Source organism: Panicum hallii, chromosome 1 (assembly GCF_002211085.1).
Source record: "Panicum hallii strain FIL2 chromosome 1, PHallii_v3.1, whole genome shotgun sequence".
Taxonomy (NCBI): Eukaryota; Viridiplantae; Streptophyta; class Magnoliopsida; order Poales; family Poaceae; genus Panicum; species Panicum hallii.
Window position 1 is genome coordinate 51,656,838 of NC_038042.1, and position 21,146 is coordinate 51,677,983.

At 43.8% G+C, this 21,146-nt stretch overlaps 1 protein-coding gene across 1 annotated transcript; it reads right to left on the minus strand.

The window, feature by feature from the left end:
- Positions 1 to 379: 379 nt before the first annotated feature.
- Positions 380 to 17,630, minus strand: LOC112879942 (BEACH domain-containing protein C2-like). The gene is made up of 31 exons (XM_025944387.1): positions 15,947 to 17,630; positions 14,745 to 15,532; positions 13,587 to 14,270; positions 13,135 to 13,272; positions 12,724 to 12,828; positions 12,477 to 12,590; positions 12,241 to 12,317; positions 11,939 to 12,020; positions 10,795 to 11,127; positions 9,560 to 10,179; positions 9,101 to 9,185; positions 8,178 to 8,372; positions 7,138 to 7,686; positions 6,902 to 7,045; positions 6,238 to 6,702; positions 5,681 to 5,829; positions 5,420 to 5,489; positions 5,241 to 5,324; positions 5,106 to 5,162; positions 4,953 to 5,021; positions 4,784 to 4,870; positions 4,567 to 4,683; positions 4,208 to 4,357; positions 4,020 to 4,080; positions 3,828 to 3,948; positions 3,377 to 3,473; positions 3,190 to 3,303; positions 2,355 to 2,721; positions 1,276 to 2,078; positions 913 to 1,145; positions 380 to 830 (listed from the first exon to the last, which is right to left on the minus strand). Exons 1-30 carry the CDS (start codon positions 17,628 to 17,630, stop codon positions 993 to 995), a joined length of 8,562 nt encoding a protein of 2,853 aa, XP_025800172.1. The 3' UTR covers positions 380 to 830; positions 913 to 992.
- Between the last annotated feature and the right edge of the window lie 3,516 nt (positions 17,631 to 21,146).

Below are 21,146 nucleotides of genomic sequence, written 5' to 3' on the forward strand. Positions count from 1 at the left end.
TGGTTTTTTTTGTGATCCTAAACGACCAATATCACTAAACCACGGAAATGGTTAGGTCTGATTGAGACAGGGAAGTGTGAAAAGGTTCATGAATAATAATAACCTTTCTTTTGTACTGGGAGTGTAAAATCGCTGGAATCATATGGTAAAAAAGTCGTGAGTAAACAAACCAACCTGTCTCACCTTGCGCCCTTTCGGTTTTTGGGGAGAATTGTTCCTTGTAAGGTGTCACGGAGTTACAGTTTACAAATGAACGCAGTGTTTTCTGTTAGCATCATTACGATCGCTGATGCATGCCACGAGAAGGGCGATCATGCTTCTGATATCAGCGCCCCTTTCTCGACGATGGCCACATGGCTATGAGCATGTGAACAGAGGATTGCGTGTGCAAGTCGAAAGAGACACGGTCAATTTCCTGGACGACATTCTGTACACGGATGCAGCTGACAACAATGCATGCCAGCTCGCTGCTGCACCCAACACAACTAATGCGATTTAGCAGAGACACTACTACAATAATTACATTTGGACTTTAGCTCCTAACAAATCTCTAGGCCGCAACACAGACGCGTAGGATCCTTCTCGCGTTTAAGGATGGCAAGGTCCATGATCCGAAGTTTTTTTTTCTGGACCAGCAGCACCACAACGCGAAACAGGGTCATGCTGCAGCTCTTCTCCTTTATGTACACACATCGTCCATTCAGGTTCCCCAACCTGTACATCTTACAGCAGAGTCCTCTGGAGCCTATGCAAGTTAGCCGCTATCGCTCACGGCTCGAGAAGCCCATCCCTTTCGTGCGACACTGATTTGTCTGCCATCTTCAAGCTCACTGCAGCAGCAAGGACACTCATCAGGTAATACACGATAGATATTAGTAGCAGAATTAGTCGGTAAGCGTGCCAACTGCAAACCTGTCAACCGGGCCTTCAAGGTAGCTTAGCGCTGATCTCTGGTACATTTGCCAGTCAGGTTCTGAAGAGCTCGTGATTATCTATAGTGCACTAGCACTTGGGTTATTTGCAGCAGGACCCGTGAAGACTATTAGCTGCTTATTAGCTGTTGAAACCAGAAGGGTGGTGTTCTCTTTGTTTAGAGCGAGTGCCGTGACATCCTGCCCTTCTCCCAGCTTCAGCGCATGAATTACCTGGCAGTATATGCCGAACTGCTTAGAATTATGCTCAGGTGAAACCAGAAATAACGACACATAACAAAAGCCAACAAGTTGTGTTCAATGTTTTTTTTTTGTTGAATGAGAAGTTATGTTCAATGTTCACCTCAAGTTTGTATAGATCAAGGAGGCATACGGAGGGTGCATCAACAGATAGCCTGGTCTCATTTGATTCTTGTGCATCCTCGTCAACGGGCTTGTCAAGTTCATAATCATCCTCTGTAGTATTACTGCTGTCATGATTGCAATTGCTAGCCGAACAAGTTCCCATTACAGCAAACTGTCCATCTGCAGAAATCTCAATGCAACTGACTCGTCCAGAGAAAGGTGACAGAACCAACATAGCAATAGGAATTCCGTTAACAGTGAAGGTGGATAGCCTTTTATCGGATTCATTCCAAATCAATACAATTCCTTGAGAAGATAAGCATATGGAATGGGCTTCTGGTACATCGAGCTTCTTTATGAGCCGACCTGTCCTCAAGGAATGTAGCAGGACACCAGACACACTCGAAGACGACGCAACGAGTCCAAGGTCAGAACTAACAGAACAGCAGGTTACTTCTCCAAGATGGCCTCTTAGTATATGCATAGGACCTTCGATTCGTCGCCTCCTGTAGGTTTCTAGATTTTTGCTTGGACTACTATCACTGCTACTACCAGTGGCTCCAGGACTAGTAGGTGTTGTTGGCGTAGATGGTGGAGGTTCTGGAGCATTTTTCTCATGTGAAGAACCCACCTGACGTATTCTCCAAAGTATAACTGTTGTGTCACGAGACCCTGTAACAAGATAATTGCTGTCTGCAGATAGTGCGAGACAGCTCACAGGAGCAAGATGCCCAAATGCAGTTTCGACGGTCCTTGCTCCATCAGGGGAGATCATCTTTACAGAGTTATCTGCATGCTTGCCTATAGTTGAACGGACGTCAGAAACAGCTTCAGAACAGTTAGCATTGCACGACAGAAAACTAAAAAAATATAATAAGCCAAAAATGTGTAGCATTTGTTCTGGAACCGATAAGAAAACTAGTTGTTTGACACCATAACTTTTTAGGTTTCAACTTAGAAGAACTAGGAGGCTTCTGTAGAGAAAAAGGAGAGTAAAAAATGTATGGAAGAGAATGAAGAACGCCATTTTTCCAACAAATAGCATTAAAGGAAAAAATTGGACTGCAATGAAATTACCAGTTATAACTTCTTTGTCACATGTAACAACAACAGCTGATGAATTTTGGACTGCAGACGCAGCAAATGCTACAGCTCTTGGAAATTGATAATCTTCTGTAGAACCTGAAGATCCTTTAAAGATCCGAAATATAGCACCACCACTTGAATTTATGGCATTTTTTCCATGATGGAAGAGGAAAGGCGCCCCTACCCCATCTGGAGTATTTGGCTGCCAGTGGTGCAACGCGACATGTACTGTGGGAACATTAGAATCTATGACTACGATACAATCTTTGGATATAAGCATTGCACTGGCAGGAACATTGCAGTAATCTGGACTAGGCAGCGCATAAGGTCTAACTTCATTTGGGTTCCGGAATATTGTCTACACAGAAAAAAGAGAGATATCGAGTTTAGTACGCCATGAAATATCAGAGTGTAAAAAAAAAAATCAACTGCTAGTTGTTTTAATGCAAAAACACAATGGTGCCTAGGGGTTGTCATCCTTGTCATTCAACCATCATTAATGTCGAAATTGCATGGAACAAGGAGGAGCACCAACATCAATGATTAATTAGAGTACTAAAGAACATCTACTGCATGCTATCAATTTATCATATGCCCTAGAGGCCAAAACGGAGATGGATGTAACTTAATATGACAGTGAACTATTGAATGGTATCCCTTGAACAATCAATTAATATGAAACATGAAGTATGCAATTTATTTATGGTTATTCTAAACCATCCATTTTTCATATCTAGTTGGTATAGTAACAGTAAAAGCACAAAGTATGTCTATCAAATAATGGAACTATTTTGTAAAAAATGGAAATGGTGCTTGTAATGTTTACCTGCAACTGTAAGATATCTGTCAACGGTCTTCTTCTTATGTGTGGAACTGTCAGCAGTTGAGATGGCGTCTGTCCAAAATAAGATATTCGATTTTGTGTAGCTCGCCGTTGCACCTTCAGCATTTTTAGTAAAACATGAGCATTTGTATAGGTACAAAAAATCTGAGAAGGAATGCAAAGTACTCACTGGATCAGTGATTTTATCAATATCCACCATCCCCTCATATGTAACATGAGGGAAGACGTTGCTGGCTACCACTGCTTCTTTACCTCTTTGTTTATACCTGAAACAAGTATTCCATGACAAAGATTCGAAGAAAGATAGCATCAATACAAGCCTCTTAAGAGAAACTTAGGATAGTCAATGAATATGTTCTAATTCTTTTAAGAAGAACAATGTATGTATTGACTGTCAGTTCTGCTAAACATAGAAATCATATTCCCTGGATCCAATTATCAGAAAAGTAAACAGAGACAAGAAAGCAGCTTACTTGGTGGACAATTGAAAACAAGCATTAGGGGTTTAAAGAAATGAGAGGATATTTATGATATTGCAAAAATAAAAGGTAGAATAAATGATTGAGTAAGAAGGCAAATGCAGTTACAAGTGGCAACAGAATAACACATAACTAACATACCCGAATATTAGATCGATCCATTCATGCAAACGAGTAGAGACATGATCACTTTCGAGAGCTTTGCGATGTATATGAATAAAATCAACAGGGTTTTCAGCCCAGGGAGGCAATGCTACAGAGCCTGCAATAATACTTTAGCATTAAGGGTTTCAGTTTCACTGCCTTATTCGTACAGGCTGAAATGAAACTCACCTAGCCTTCCGCTTGGGTTCGCATTAGTAAATACCTCAGGAAGGTAAAACAATTCTGGAACCTAGAAAGATAAACACATAATCAGATTCTAGTAGAGGAATCCAAATAGACTCATGCACTAAATAATGCACAATATCCATTCGAAAATACAACAAAAACAAAGAAGCACTTGTTTCACTGGAACTTACTAGCTCCTTTACATCATTCATGCCCTCAAGAACGCTGTTCCATGTTCTGGCGACATCAGTGAACATGCAATCATTATGATCAAACTTGGCACCTTGCAGTTGAGCAGAGAGGGTACTAAAAGGCTCTATCCTGGCAAGATAATACAATACCTGCAATAAATATAATATTAATTTCCATGATCTTTGTAATTAAGGAATTCATAAACAAATCATATATGTGAGTCATGCCAATCAACTAAAGAATGGTTTGTTATTGAAGAGCAATGAATGGCTGTACAGATATCTCTTAGTCCCAAAAAAAGGCACAAGCAAATCACTGAATCAAAACTCAAAAGCATAAAGATATTGAAAAGATGTACCGTGCCAGGACTAGAGTAATGTGAACTGTAGTGAAATTTTGGGATGATTGGATCCTTGAAACTGGAGTAATGATCTTGAAATTTATTCAACCGTGCAGGATTTAGTGCACCAATTGGCTGCATAGGAAATTATCAAGTATCACCAGTGAAATGACTGGAAACATAAGACAATTATTACATGCAGGACCAGACTATCAAGCAAAGTGGTACACGTTACCTTCGAAAGATCTCGGTATGAGGACGGACTTTCCAAATCCAAGGTTTTGGACTTGTAATCTGCTATCACCCATGGAAAAACAGGATACTGCAGAAATAGATATAGAACATAAGGAACAGTAGCGAACTTATTACTCTCAGGATTGAGAATAATGTAGTAAAAAAAATGCCTGAGTAACATCGTTGTAACTGCGACCAGCAAGAGTGTTCAGTTCCATTAAATACTCGAAATTGCTAATCTGCACAAGCAAAGCATACTCAGATCTTGATACTTAACGCAGAGGCTGTAATGCTACAGAAATAAAATTATTGTGTTCATGTACCTCCCATTTAGCCCAGCGCTCCATCAATTGTGTCTGTTTGAGGATTTGCTCAGGCCTCTAAAAGGAATACATTAGATTAGTGCTCTGAAAGGACTAGAAAAACATCCAGGTTTCAGAATAGCACTGAACACTTACTTGGGTAGCAAGGAAAATGTCGTTCAAATAAGGAGGTTTGGTGTGAACAATGGCCCGATAAGCATGTGTACGTGCTCCTACATCCTAGATAAAGTTCAGGTACAATTCCAAAAAGGTCATTTACCAATTACGCTCAAGTGGTTCAAACAATGTGGAGTAGAGTCTCATCAAGGATGTACCTCGAAATCAAATAAGAAGTTTGACCTGTCTACCATGAATAATTCCAAAGCGCTTTGACGAAGCAAATATCTGCAGCAATTCATTTAAATCAGTGTGACACAAGAGAGCTAACTGGTTAGTCACTCTTTAATGTAAATATATATGAGCAGGCGTCGGATGATCTAAAAACTGATAACACCTCCATTAACTGAATCTTTTTCTTAGAAAATCATAAAATATCCAGTTCTAAAATGTACCAGACGGTAAAAAGAAACATTTACCTTCTACTATAAATCTGATGAAGTGATGATACAAGCCAGCTCCGATCTCTATCTTGCTGATCACATTGGCCACTAGTTGATGCAGTATCATCCATGTAATTGTCACTCATATGCTCATCAACTATAAAGTTAATCCTCTTCGATGTGACCTGAGAAAAGGATTACACAGTAGGGTTTAAGATATTCATTAGCATATTGGACTGGGAGATGAAACAGAATAAAGGACAGAAAATACAAGATAAAGAACTTGTGATAATACAAAAATCACAACTAGTCCATACATCAAAATTAACTAGCAAAGCTCATTAGTGATCTGAGATTTGATTATCATGTAGTCAAGGTCAATATAACTATGAAACAAAATTACACCTTTATATATGCATAAGTGATGCATGGTAGTCATGTACTCATGTTTATTTAAACTTCAGTTTTAATTAGAATTATATGTCATTATCATTAAAGACAGGAAGGAATGACACTGATCAGAAGTTTATTTTGGTACAGCATACACCATATACAACTATATAGCGAAATCACGTACATTAGAACACACTTACTTGGAAGGTTCCTCGTACAACCTTCAACGGCCGAATCATCGTTGAAGGAAGTTCAATAATAATTCGTTCATTACTAGGCCTGTAACCAGGAGCAACAGCAGTGGATCGTACCAAGTTACGAACACCAGAAAAATCAGAACTTCTTGAATCTACTGATCCTGTTAAAGACTGATCAGGTGGCGATGAACTTGTCAGTTGATCATCTACGCTGCTGCAAATATTTTCAGTTTCTCCCTGCACAATGTGTTCATGTCCTCCATCCACTGTAATCAAAGAACTTGTTGAAAGAACATTTTTAGGCAAAGAGTCTCCATCTTCTGAGTGGCATGCATTGGGGTCATCACAAAGAAAGTTCTTCTCCCCATAATTAGCAAAAGCACCCAAGTGATTCAACCAATTGTAGTTCCTTTTCATAAATCTTCTCATTCTTAATGAACTTTCAGTTAAATCTAGCTTCCAGAAAATCTGTGGACAAAAATGGAAATCACAAAAGACATTGGCAAGAAAAAATTCCATGCATGTCATTTAGCTACGATGCAATTTTTTCCGGAATGAAAAAAAATGACCATTCAAGGCCATCATAAAGTGGTCAGCAAAGATAAGTTTTTTATAATAATGGAATAGAACAGGGAAGTGTAAAGGAAACACAGGACTGTGACCGTACACTATCAGGGGTGCACAGGAGTTCTCCGAAAGGTCCGTAGAGTCTACTTGACTCTATCAAGCAATGAAGAAGATGCCGCCATGCCCGAAGTCCAATTGACATGCAACTGCGGTTCAGTATTTCAACCTGCGTTCGCCTCTCCATCTGCATGCCCAAAAGTTACCTTCAGTGATGCATAGAAATTTCTAAATATCAGAAGTGGAAGTGTTCCGTATCATGACAAGTTGACAACATACCTCAACTCGCTGCAAATTCCGTGCTAAGGCGAAACTGGAAACAAGAAGTGCAACATATTTGTATGAAAGGGCAGAAAAATCTCTTCCTGAAACAGATTTTGAATCAGCAGACTGCAGACACTCCATCCACGCAGCACCCATAGCATCAGATGTGTTCCACCTTTGGGCTCTCTCAATATCACCGGCAGATCTCCTTTGTCCTGAAGTTGCCATTGCTACAGCACTAAGGCCCCTTCTGGAACCAATCTTTGCACTACGCTCAAGGTCACGAGCAGCAGCCAAGGCTGCAGCTTTCGCAGCTGCTTTGTCCTTTGGCGCTGATGTAGGCAAGCTTGGTGTAGTATCTGTAGGCTTCTGAAAACTTGAGAATGTGTGCAATTTAGCTGATCTACGCTCAAGCAATGAGGTGTCACGCCTGCGCAACTTATTAGTTGGTGGTGCTATTGTTTCTGTCCCAGAGGCACCAGCAGCAATCATGGCCAATGCCATTGCAACTGGTGGTGAGGCAAAAGCAGAAGCCCAGCCAGGTGATATCATTGAAACTCCAACCTGAGATCAAAAGAAATGAAAATAAAAATATCACCACGAGCAGATGGGCTTTTGAAGAAAAACAGTGGTGAGATCTTTATCCAATAGGAACAATACAAACTTTTGCATAAAAATCAATGTTTTTCTTAAAGGTAACATCTAGCAGAAATGGTATGCTACCACCACTTAAATATTTCACAAAAGAAAAATAGAAACACTGAGAGAACTGGTAAGTAAGGGCTGTACAACCCACAGTTTCAACTTTCAAGAAAGAAAATAAATGATAAGCAAGTTAATCACTAGGTTTTAAGGTAATGTGCCTAATTCAGAGTTTCATTTGCAAAATTAGCATTTTTGCGAAAGCTAAAAGATTCAAAATCACATTTCCCCGCAACAACCTGCTAGTGCTTTTAATATGCGCTAGTGCCAACAGTCATTGATACAATATGAGCACAAGCATCAGGCAACCTCAGTTGTCACTCTTGCATGTAATATAAACAATTCACTTTTACCTCGACAGGTGAAGTGTCTGCTGCTGAAGACCAATCGTCAACAACTAATGGATTTTCCCCATCTGGAGATGTAAGCTCGTGTATACCAGCCAAAACAGAACGATATCTTTTCACGACAGCTGCAAATGGTGGCATGATCAACCCAACATACTTTTTCCTCAATGGTTTTCTGTCACTGCTTACAGCATGCCATAACTGTTGTGATACATAAATTTCATGAGCAACATTTGATAAAACAAACTTGTTCCTCTAGCTACTAGAAACCATCAAATATCAGCAAACAAACAGTAGCAGAATAGTATTCCACATTTTTACAAGGCCAAACATGGAAAACCTTACTTAGACATTCTAAGATGCCATTAAATGTTACGACATCCCATGGTAAGATATGATTGTCAAAGATCATGGAGGCGCTGAATAAGCATGGACAAATTTCCTTCTTTAAAATCAAAGATAGCTATACTGACAGAGTTTAAGGTAGTATAAAACATCAGGTTCAAAAATAGGACATATGCTTTTAGAGTTTAGATAAAGCAGTGCATGGTACATGCTTTGGTATAGGACAATTTAATTCGTTTTAAAAAATGACTAAAAAATGCAGAGAGATTACAAGTGATATGGACATTCATTATATGCAAAGTTTCATAGAATCTGAAAGTAATCCTAAGCTTTACAGAAAGAGATGAGCAAAAAGCTTTGATGCAGGTAACAATGAAGCATTAAAGCACCTTCATGGATTCCTCCAAAACAGAAAAGTAGCTTAACGACAAAATCATGGCACTTTAAGAAAGCAAAATAATTTTTTAAAATGTGACATCATATGTCGACTTCAATGATTATTCAATCTGGAGGAGTAGCACTGGAAACTGGTAGTTCATCAGACAGGGATCATATTATTCTACACCAATGACAAATAAACCTACCTCTGAATAAATAATAGAAGAAGCAACCAGAACTCGCTGTCTCTTAGATTCTGAAACTGGCATATTTAGAATAGGGCCAAGCACTCTGTAAAAAGAGCAAGACAAATATCAGTAAAGATGAGATATATGGCTATAAAGAAATACAAGAAAATATTGGATAGAAAGTGACTCCAGAATATGATTAACAGTGAGAAAGAGTGGATCATGATATAATACAAACACATCAGCACTTGTCTCCAAGCAGATTTTACCTAAATATTTGGAAACATCATGTAACACACAAAATGGCATTGGAAAGATGTCCCCATGGAGCACTGGACACCATTTTGAACTAAGAGGGTTTTTTTTTTTCAGGAGCACCCTATGAAGTAGGGAATTCAATACTCTGAACAAAATAGGTCGTATTCTTTTTCATATGCATTGATTTGCAGCAGCTACAAGATAGCAAGCAGGGTGTACCTCCACAGAAGTGCAGCCGGATGTTGTTTGATAGATGCACTGGAGTGATCATCAAGCGCCAGCATGCTTCCAGATTGACAGCCCAATCCTTCTGAAATCACATCCTTCATGCCAATGTTCCTAGTGAAAATGTCATCTTCCCCACTGTCATCCTCCCTCATTGAAACAAGGATCAACCGGAGCATGCAAAAAAATGGCTGATCACTATCTAGCAACTGATTAAGGGCACCTATAACACCCACGCCAGGCCCAGATCCAACTCCAGTAGCAAGGGAACCCCCAAGTCCAGAATCTAATAGAAGTGCCTGCAGCATAGAAACTGATTTCTTTACTAATGGAAGTTCAATCCAGTTTCCGTTGGAGTCCTTCTCAAGAACAGATTTCCATGATACCCAACCACTTCCCCCACCACCAAACACATTAGATTTGGGAGGAATGCATACTCCATACCACAATCGGGTTCTGTACTTCCACCCTTCTGAAAGATCTGAAATACAGCTCCCGTAAGATACAAATGCATGCCTGACAGATCCATAAGGCTCAGCTGCTGCTGCTGCTGTTACGCGTTCCATCACCTCAGCAGAAAGTTGCCCGTTTGTATCTGCCGTAGAAGCAAGAACCTGAATATTGTTTGACAAAGAAAACAACAATTTAGTAAGATAACCTTCAATAGATGATACGAAGAGTAACAAAAAGCGAGTGTATAGCTATCATCTATGAAGTAAAGTCACTGCTGCAGTACACATAATACTCTTCTGGATTATACTTGTGCTTGTTGAGTTCAAAACTTAGTGCAGCTGAGCAGTCAATAGGCAACACAGAAAAGAAAATAGACAACAGAGAGAATAGTGACAGTAAGAACAATATACTTCATAACAGCAATTACTAGCTACAGACATTCATTTTAATCAACTTACAAGCTGCAAACAGCAAATCGATTATAATCCAGCCTCTTCAAAAGTCCATGCTTGATCTCCGTAATGGCTAAGGACCTTATTAATTCTAATTTAAGCAAATAGTATTATTTCTTGTTTATTCCTTCATGATAAGTTGTTCCTAGAAGTTGGACTTCCAATCATCTATATCTCATATATTCCCTAACTAATACCAGAGTGCTTCTTACAAATTGAACATATTTAGGCTGGCATCATATCATCTTGTGAATTCACCACAAATACTCAGAAAATGACACGACACATGCAGAAACATTGGAAGGTCATTCTAGATATACATACATCAACTGGAAGACCACCAGCATCACTGGACAAAGACTGCCTTGAGCCCCCAGCTTCCAAATGCTCACTTCCAGTTCTACTCAACGAATTTGACCTACTGACAGCTGATGAAGCCATTGAGGCAGGTGAGGCAGCACTATCAACCAAACAGGACATGAAAAATTGTTGACTGCGTGACCTCAGATGATCTTCTACAAGCATCAGAAGGACAATTGCATTCTCAGCCAACACTATTGAGAGATTGGCAGCTTTCTCTGCTTGTACTTTTGTTTCTTTAGGCACTATACCCTCCGCTGCAACACCATCTGCTGCTGCAGCGATTCCTTCAGTTTGCTGTAAAAAAAATTATGAGGTCAACAATTGATGAATTGTGAATTAATCATTTCACAATGTTAACTTAAGAGAGAATTTTTTACGCGACAATACTAAACTGTGAAACATCAAGAAGAGTGTAGACCACTAAATTAAGAGTATATTACAAATATTATCTCTGACATTATCACTGATGATAGAAATGCCACAACAATGTTTAACTACCGCGCCAACACACGATCACTCAATCACACACTGATAGGAGTTGCCGGTGCAGCTGTTACTATGTTCCGTGGAGGGGCCAAATTGAATGAGCAAATTTAGACTAGTCTTATGATATTAATTTAGTAACAAGCCCAAGCTGATATCCGTTCAAATTTGATAATCCCATGCTTCTTCCTGAACTGAAGCTTATGCCATGGAATGATGGTTTAGAAGGTCTACGAGGTTACCCTTTCTATTTTAATGCATTGGCAGTGACCCTGCCACACAAGGTTGCAAGGGCTTGTAAGCCACGAATGTGTAGCTTCTTGCGCGAATTTCAAGAGTTGGCTTGTTTCACATATGTGCACACCAAACTAGCTAAGACACACCAAAGATAAAGACCAAGGCCTATGCTGAATTATTTCCCAAGTCAGACAGGATCAAAACAGGAAGAAAAACTCTACATTGATTCGTTAGATAATAAGGGAGCCAAATGGGTATGAGCTAGCAACATAAAAATACACATATATAAAAAGATATGCCTTGTTTGTTGGAACACTATATTATGAGATAAAATAAATTTTCAATTCTATGCATGAATAATATTTGCAGAAGAAGTAACACATACCTGAACTTGAAGCTCCTGGGCAGAAAAATCAAGCAGGCTACCCAGTAATCTCCTTTTGAAAATTGGTAATGATTCTTCACGCCTTAAAATGAACAAAATAGCACAAGATATCACCAATGCAAGATAGCATTATATATTTCTCCACAGAATTCGAATATGTGTGCTTTGGGAACAAAAGAATATGATAAAAGCACAAAAAACTACATGCCTAGTAGATTAAACAAAAAGCACAAGATGCAGAAGCAATGGATAAAATATAAAATAACTAAAAAACTTCATAAGTACTGCTGCTTATTGTTTACCTAATTCTTTGGTCGCCGGTGCTAGATCCTCCAACCATTGAAAGCCATTCTGCACAATGTATTGCCGCCTCTACATCCTGAAATATTACCACATTACAAAAATTATAAAGCCACAACCAAGTATCAATGTCAAAGAAGAGTCCGGCAAGAGAGAAAACTCAAGAAGAAGACAGCCAAGTTTGGATATATAAAATATATTAGTTTCTAAATGGAACCAAAAGATCGAAATATCTCACCTTCCACCCATCTTTTTGTCGCATTGAATGCTCAAACATAACAACTAGAAAATTGTGTATGAGATCTTCAACCTCACATATGCTTACACCATCTGAATTTTTGTTGTCTCCAATCTACATATCAGTTTATACATTATAATCTACAGAAGTAAACAGTCAAAAAGGAAGAAAGTAAAGACTACAACTGCGAGCATGTAATGTATGCCCATCGCAAAATTCTTTGATTTGTCATCAGAGAAAATATTACCTCATGATTAGAAACCAAAATTTCCAATATCCATTCAGGCCATTCGCTGATGGAAGTCATCGTACTTCTATTCTTGGGATGGCTACAAACCAGATATAGAAGATCCTGAAACATGGCAGAAGGGCATCATGAGTGATCAAACATAAGGAAAAATAAGAGGTGCCATAAAATAGCATATTATCGATGCCCAAATATCATCAAAGTTTTAAGCCATAGGAAAACGAAGTCTAAGCATTCAGATATTGTACTGCCTGAATTTCCAGCATTAATCAACCAATTAAAACCAGTGAAGAATTGAAAGCCATAGTTACATGAATGGTAATACAGAGTAAATGGATGTAGCAAATGATATGCTACCTAGCCTCCAGCATATGGAAGAGAGAATGCAGTTTTATATATCGATAAATATACCTGAATGGCACGAGCTTGGAATGCCCTTGATGCATATGGAAGAGAACGGAGTAGGACTATCAAAAGTGGAGTGTGTTTAAAACAGCAACCAGAAACATGCAAGTTTTTTAGGTTATCTTTTGATGAAGAAACATCAATCTGCATTCAAAAACACAGACACAAATTCAGAAATTACAGAAGAAAAAAAAGCAGTTGCACCTTTGATTAAATGAGCAAAATTAATAGTGTGAACCAGGGCTAAATAAACTTGAAGACTTTTATCTGGAAATCATGCTTGAAAAAGGTTCTAGGACGTTTTACTTATTCAAGTACTTCCGAGAAATTGACAAGTGATAACATAACCCAAGAGAAGGCAAAATGGCGATCATATTGCCCCACTACTATAATGCTGGAAACATGATACATATCCTTTACACATAACTACATATAAAGCACCTGAAAAACACCCATACCACTGAAGAAATTAACGCCCTGTAGACATTTCTGGTCATAAGCCTCCTTGGGGCTGCTTGGAAAGCTTTCTGTAACGCAAATAGCAGTAAAGATACCCTGTCTTCAAACATGGTATGTCCTTCTCCATTAGACGTAGTCAGAAAACCACTTGGTAACTTCGGTCTCACAGTAGATGAGGTAGAAGTCAGGTGGCCTGATGCAACTAAAGCACCCAAAACATGGACTATCCCAACAAGAACTCCATCACCATTATCGATATTGTATACGCTATTTTCGACATTGTCAGAGATATTTGGGACATCTATGCCACCCAAATTCTTTAGGAACTGACCCTTTAATAGGCACCATTTGCTAGTAGACCCAAGTCGAGTACCAATTTCATGGGAGGTTGGTTCATGATGCTGCACTGATTGAATCTGATGATCCTTTCTATTTGCTTCACCACTAGCTGATAATTCCAAATCCTTATTAGTAAGCTTAGAAGATCCATTCCACGAATCAGCATTTTGTGGCACATTACAGCTGTGAAGAATAATGTTATCACCAGATTTAGCCTCCCTCTGCAAAAGAACAAGTAATGCTTCTACTACTCCACGAGAAATGAAGGACTGAGCAAACATGTTAGCTCTGGAAGTGTTTGGATGCACAATCAATCTGTAGATGAGAAGCAACACCCTAGCAACCTGCCAATAGAGAACATTAGCACAATCAAACCATCTCTTGCTTAAATTACACTTAAAGTATGTATACAATTGATTAAGAGCATGAGCTTGGTGGACATCTCATAAAGTAAAAAACAAAATATTCGGACAATAAATACCCACTGGTTTTAGAAACACATTATTTTTTGTGTCTGAAGGACATATTATAGTTCAAAATCAGGCAATAGTTCAATTAAGACACCGGTAGTTCCTTCTTAGAACTTTGTTCTGTTTAAACCAAGACGTCTTAGTTTGACGTGCTCCTAAAGTCTGAGCCATGGAATGTTCTATCAAACTACACAGATTCAACACTTGGGTGTGGGAGCACCAAGTATTTCCATGTGTACACATCAAGATGAACATGACAGAGCGCTGGCAAGACGTTGGCAAGAGTATTTGCTGCCTGACATGTGGCAATCAGTATTGAACTAGACTGCCAGTGCCAAGTGCAATTACCTGGTTAGGTTGTGGGCAGTCAACGACAAATCCAATCAAACAACGAACATCATCAGAAGCCAGTGTAGAAGGTGCTGCCCCTATTAACAGTTCAATAACAACCAAAAGCTCATCGACCAGAGCATTCACATTTCCTAAAGGTCTCTCATGTCCAGTAAGTGTGAAGGTATCAATTGAATCTGCTTCATGAATTACCCAATAACACCTTCTGCATCCATCAAGAAGCATTTGCAGTGCGTTTGCATCACGCATACAAGTAGATTCTGCAAAAACCATGTCTGCAAGTGAAGAGAGAAGCTTTTTCTGCAAAATATAGTTGCAAGAACTCCACATCTTCAGGTCCAACAGCAAAGTGCTGAAGAGCTGCACCTTTTGACCATGATCATTTCTTTGAGACTGACACAAAGATACGATTGCAGTAACAAGCTCCTCGTCACTCAGAATCTCTTTCTTCCCACTTTCCAGTTTGGACAGTGTGTCCAACAGATAATGTAAAACTTGTGATAGAAGCTCTGGTCCATGAGTATGGCATAACTCTTCTTTGTTTCCAGGATGTTGAACAGCCAAGGAAATGATCCTGAAAATAGGGACAGAAAGAGACGCGGTAGCAAGAGACAGTGACAAATCGCCGAGTATAGGTTCCAGGTTATCCATCTCGACATTGCTCACAATCAGTGGTAGTAATGCCATTGGACCTCCATAAGCCAAAGCCCATAAAGATTCAGCTGGCCGCACACGATAAGAAACATGAACCATGCCAAGAACTTCTGCAGGCCTTCGGTGAGTACCTAAGATTCAACGTAAGATACCATCAGCAGAAATACTTCTGAACCAGCCCAACACTAGTTTTTCATCATTGCATGACATATGTTTTGGCTAGAATGCCCTGGTCACGGGTAATGATTAACGCCACGCTATCGAAAGATTTTTTAATTAGCACAGGCACAATTAGTGCAGCACTGTGGAACAGAAATTTATGTACAGTGTTATAGGTGATAGCCCAAGAAAAATAACATGATAAGCTTTAAAAACATTTGAGTAGCCATTGTATCAGGATCAAAACTAGATCATGGTTCAACACCAAGTAATAACCAAGCTCCCCCACCCCAAAAATCAAAGAGTTCATGAGTCTCAATAATCAGGACAATGGTAGTGAAAACAATCTGAACATAAGAAAGGAAAACAATATCTAGAAAACAGACCTGTCGAGCCAGAAGGTGAAGCATCAGAACAAAACCGGCCATTGAGCAGGCTGGGATGATAAAGAAGATGTAAGCTTCCACCAATCTCAATGTCAAGTGTATAACTATCTTCTGCAGTTTCCCTTATGTGATTACTTGTAGCTTTCCAAGGAAAACCAGCGCCATTGCCGAAGCTGGGAAGTGCATCTCCTCCCCTGGAAGCTAGTCGACTCATTCTCTCTGGCCCAATAGGCTCCGTAAAGATATAGATAGGTCCCATCTCTGCAAACAATGGACATTGCTGCCTTTGAAGGCCCGCGATAGTTGGTGATGGGTTGGTCCCGATGCAGCAAAAAGCCAGTGGTTTCACGATGCGCGGAGGCTCAAATGAACAGCTTTCCTGAAGCTCCCCGTCCACATACAACCGCAATTCACTCTCGGCCTTCCCAAGCAAAGCCTGCTTGCTTGAATGCTCCAGCCCAACAAAGTACCAGCACTGTGGTTTGAATTCATAAGTGAATTGGAGAGAAGCCTCCTTCCCCTTCCCAGCCACACTCTCCACTACTAGAAACTGGCCATTGAAATAGGCCTCAATGCCATGGTTATCCGAAGTGAGGAAACTAAAAAGCTGGGGCATGTGCTTTGTTCCTTCTCCCACAAGCGTGCAGCCAGCAGCTGCCTCCGCAGAAGGTGATGAGTTCCCAGATGTTGATGCTTGAGCCGCTGCAACAGCCGCAGTTGCCATAGCTGTATTGAGTGAGCCTGAGAAGCATTCAACGTACATCCATGTGGCAAACCCAAAACCGTTGGAGAATGGCCACCGGTTATCCCCGGGGCCGAGCAAGCCCGAGGTCTCACCGTTGAACTCAAACGTCACTGCCGGGCCTTTAGCCTCCTCGCTAGCCACGGCATTCTCCAATGCGAGAGTCAGCGGCGTGGCCCACCGCGTGCCAAGCGCTTTCTTGATCAAAAGGAGCCAGGTATGCAAATCCCTGACACTGACCGAGTGCCCACCCAGCACCTGAATACACTGCACAAGCGGCGTCCCGTCCCAGTTGCTGCCCTGACCCATTCCGACGAACAGCTTCTCTGCGACGTCGAGGAGGACCGCGAGGAGGCCCGAAGCGGAGCACATGGTGCGGTTGCGGGTGCAGGCGCTGAGGGTGGCTAGGAGGCCACGGGCCATGCGGGTGCGCGGCGACGGCTCGACGCCGCAGGGAAGGTAGGGCACGAGCTCGGCCGCTATCGCGGCCGCGCGCGAGCTGGACATGATGCTGGGCGGCAACCCGGTGGCCGCACCGATGCCAACGCCCGCGCCCTCGTCGAGGCCGTCCACGCCGCCCATCGTGACCATCAGCACGTCCACGATGAAATGCGAGACCTCGCCGTTCTCCTCCGAGACCATCTCACGGAGGCGTTCGACCCCGCCGCCCATGATCACCGCGTCCACGGCGCACACCACCTCCTTCGGCACGTCCGACGCCACTACCGGCGCCAGGCGCCTCCGCAGCGGCGGGGAGGGCTCCGAGGGGGCCGCCGGGGAACCCGCGCTCATCTCCGTGTCCGATACCTCTTCGTCGTTGACGGAGTACGCCTCTTCGCCGAACGGGCCGAGCGACTCCGCCGCGAACCGCTCGTCGACGCCGTGCTCCCACGGCGCGGGCGGCGAGGCATCGGACATCTCGTCGGTGTCCTCCTCCCCCATCTCAAACGCTTACTCCATGCAAAAAAATGAGGAAAATGTGAGGAATCGGCTGGCCACTGGAGCAATGCGGAAGGATCAAACGCGATGGCGAAATGTTTTGGGCTGAGACAAGACGACGAGAAAATTGGGGGGAAATTTCGCGATTCGTTCGGGCAAAAATGTTGCGATTTGGGTATGAGGCCGGGAAGAAACAGCCGGAGTTTTGGGAAAATGCTCGCGCGAGATTAGTGGTGGTGGCGCGGTGCATGGCGTGGGCGTGGCCCGAGAGGCGGAGGGAGGGAGAGAGGAAGCGGCCGAGCGGGGAAGGCGAAGAAATGGCATCGCTGCCGCGCTGCGGGTTCACGCACGGGTCGCGGCTGCTTTTTAGCTAGGCCTGTTAATACGTGGCAAGATTAGCGAGCATTTCCCAGGAGGCTCTCGGGCTTAGAGATTTTTTTTTTAGTGCTCTCGGGCTTTAGAGATTAGCGGCCATTTCCCAGGGCGGGCCTGTCTCCCGGGCTGGGCTGAAAAAAAGTCTACAGTACACGTCTGAAATTAAAGGACCCGGCCCAGAATGCTTGCGAGTGTCACCCTCTACCGTGTCAAAAACTGGACCGTCGTTCTGGGAGAGCGGCCATGTCATTAGGAGTCAACGCGAGGGGCGGCAAGGCACCGCAATATATATCACTTGTGCTACAAATTAAGGAGGTATTACCTGAAGCATCGTGATTTCAGCCCAAACAGTCCGTAGCGGTCTTCTTCTTCCTTGAGCTCGTGGTGTTCGCTAGAGCTAGGGGCTTCAAGGTCGGGGATCGGGGGCCTTGGGATCGGAGTTGTCGCCGATGGTGTTCTCCGGATGTGGAGGATGGGCCTTTGGGCAGCAGCGGACTGTTGGTGGGCGACGGGTTGTGGGCGGAGCGGCAAGGCGGCAAGACGCCGCCAGCCGGCCGGGGGGGGGGGGGGGGGCATCCGGTGGATAGAGTAGGTAGCAGGGGAGTGATGCTTCTCAATAGAGCTGGTGGCAGTCGGTGGCCGCGGATCCTGCGGCGGCCGTTGTAGCTGAGGAGGACAAGGATGAGGACGGCGGCAGCGGGAGCTGAGGAGGACGGCGGAGCGGAGGCGAGGAGGATGGTGGACGGCGTGGGGACGAGGAGGAAGAGTTGATGGGCTTTTTTCGTGGGCCGCGCACGTCCACATCTTCAGATGATGGAATTAGTTTCCATCACAAGGTGGCAGCGTAGCTGTGCCCGTAGCAAGGTTCACTTTCGCTGATCTGTAGATGAAGGTCGAGAGTATGTATTTGTTTTGCGATAAGAAGAGAGCATTATTCATTAAAGATGTTCAGTAAGCAGTACACACCAGAGAGTTGATACTCTCTGGTAAAGAAGAAAATAAGATACGGTGCTCACTATTACGAATAGCTATAATATCAACGCAAATAAACATTACTCGAAATTCAATTCATGAATTCATGAACCTGAAAGCTACACAGAGAGATCTCTCCATTTAAGAGTATGTTTAGAGAATTTTAGTTACTTTCTTAAACCTGCAGAAGAAATTAACTGCACTGCCAGAAAAAATAACACAATCATTTTATTATTTTTTAACCACAAAATAAAGTAACTGTACTGCTACTAGAGTAACTATACTACAAGAAAAAATAACATAATCATTTTGTTACTTTTTAAATCTACAAGAGAAAAAGTAACTCTAGGCTGCAATTTTTCCTCGGCGACCCCTCCTCGCGCAGGCGCATGTCTTCTCCGAGTTCCGTTCAGGTTAGATTTTCAGGTTTGTGTTAGGATTTGAGGGTTTTAAGTTGGGAGAGGGGATTGGTAGCTGCCAAATCTAAAAGGATGGCCGGGAAAGCTGCCGAACCGGCGGTGGTGATGGGTTGTGGGCGGTGAGGCAGGTGGCAGGCTGGTGGTCGGGGAGGCTGGTTGGGTGGTGCTAACGGCGAGGGCATCTTGTGGAGGGGGAGGGGGAGGAAAGGGCGGTTTTCATCGGCGTCGAGGTGGAGAGGCTGGAGGCGAGGCGGGGCGCTGGTCCTAGAGGAAGAGGAGGACGGGGAGGGGAAGGGGACGAGCGCCACCGTGGCCAGCGAGAGAAGCGCGGCGAGGATGCCCCAGCCCAGTGCCGGCGTGCGGGCGCCGATACTCGCAGCGGAACACATCGGACCTCACGAAAGCCTGCGCGGCGCGCCCGGGCGACCATGATCGTCGGATCAGGTTGCAGAAACAGAGTAGTAGGAGCGTGCGAACTTCGAGTAGGAGCAAGCGGAACACGTCGCTAGCTTGCCTTTTGGTTACAGAGGGTCCGTTCGTTTCCCTATCTAATGGGGCCAAACCTCTAAATTTTAGAGGCTTGGAAACGAACGGCCCTCTATTCCCGTCGCACAGTAACTTTTAGACCTCCAGAAATTTTAGAGCCCGCGACGGCTCTAACGCCCTCTAATCCGCTCGGCTCGTCTCCCCACGCGCCCCCGCCCGCGTGCTCCTCCCCCCGCCGCCGCCCCCGTGCTCCTCCCGCCGCCGCCCCTGCTCTCCCCACCGCCCGCTCCTCTCGCGCGCCCCTGCTCCTCCCCCCGCGCCCCGCCGCCCGCTCCTCAGCCGCCGCGGCGCCTCCCCCGCCGCGGCCCCTCCCCCGCCGCCCGCTCCTCCGCGCACCGCCGCCGCCCCGTGCTCCTCCCCCGCCCCGTGCTCCTCCCCCGCACCGCCGCCCCGTGCTCCTCCCCCGCACCGCCGCCGCCCCTGCACCGCCCGCCGCGCGCCGCCGCCCCTGCTCCTCCCCCCGCGCGCCGCCGCCCCTGCTCCTCCCCCGCACCGCCCGCCGCGCGCCGCCGCCCCTGCTCCTCCCCCGCGCGCCGCCGCCCCTGCTCCTCCCCCGCACCGCCGCGCGCCGCCGCCCCCGCCGCGAGCTCCTCCCCCGCCGCCCCCGCCGCGTGCTCCTCCCCCGCGTGCGCGCGTTAGGCGCTCCGGCCGTGCCGTGGTTTTAGAGGGCGTAACGAACACCCCTCTAATATACCTCTAAAATGTTTATACCTCTAATTTATAGATGTATGTTTTAGACCCCTCTGATGCGAAACGAACACACCCAGAGCCGCTGTGATGAACTGATGGTACATAATGAAAGATAAACGCATCAGTTAATGTCACCTACGACTTGACGACCTATATAGGTACAGAGCATCAAAACTTGTCCAAAGAGACAACTGAACCTGACATGTTCAGCACTGAAACAAATAACTTGGCATGCTCAGTCCTGAAGCACATTGCACAGCTGATTTTAACCCACATGGCACAACATAAATCAGGTCAGACATTTGCTCTGAGGTCTCAGCTGATATTTGATTCAGGCTACATGCTTAACACAACAAGTCAACAACACATACTACATCAGGATTCAGACATATCCGTTACACATGCATAGCCGAGGAGCCAACACTGCGTGGCTACAACTATATTCCTGGACCCCTAAAAAAAACTATATTCCTGCTCCTGCTCAATCTGCAGCGCTCTACGCGTCGGCCTTGAGGAA

Bases quoted from the DNA above. Each gene is read 5' to 3' on its own strand.
- LOC112879942 (XM_025944387.1), bottom strand. From the start codon at position 17,630: ATGGGGGAGGAGGACACCGACGAGATGTCCGATGCCTCGCCGCCCGCG. The intron at 4,684-4,783 runs GTAACGTGTACC...TTTCCTATGCAG, and splicing joins CATACCGAGATCTTTCGAAG to CCAATTGGTGCACTAAATCC. The intron at 3,474-3,827 runs GTATGTTAGTTA...TACTTGTTTCAG, and splicing joins TGGATCGATCTAATATTCGG to GTATAAACAAAGAGGTAAAG.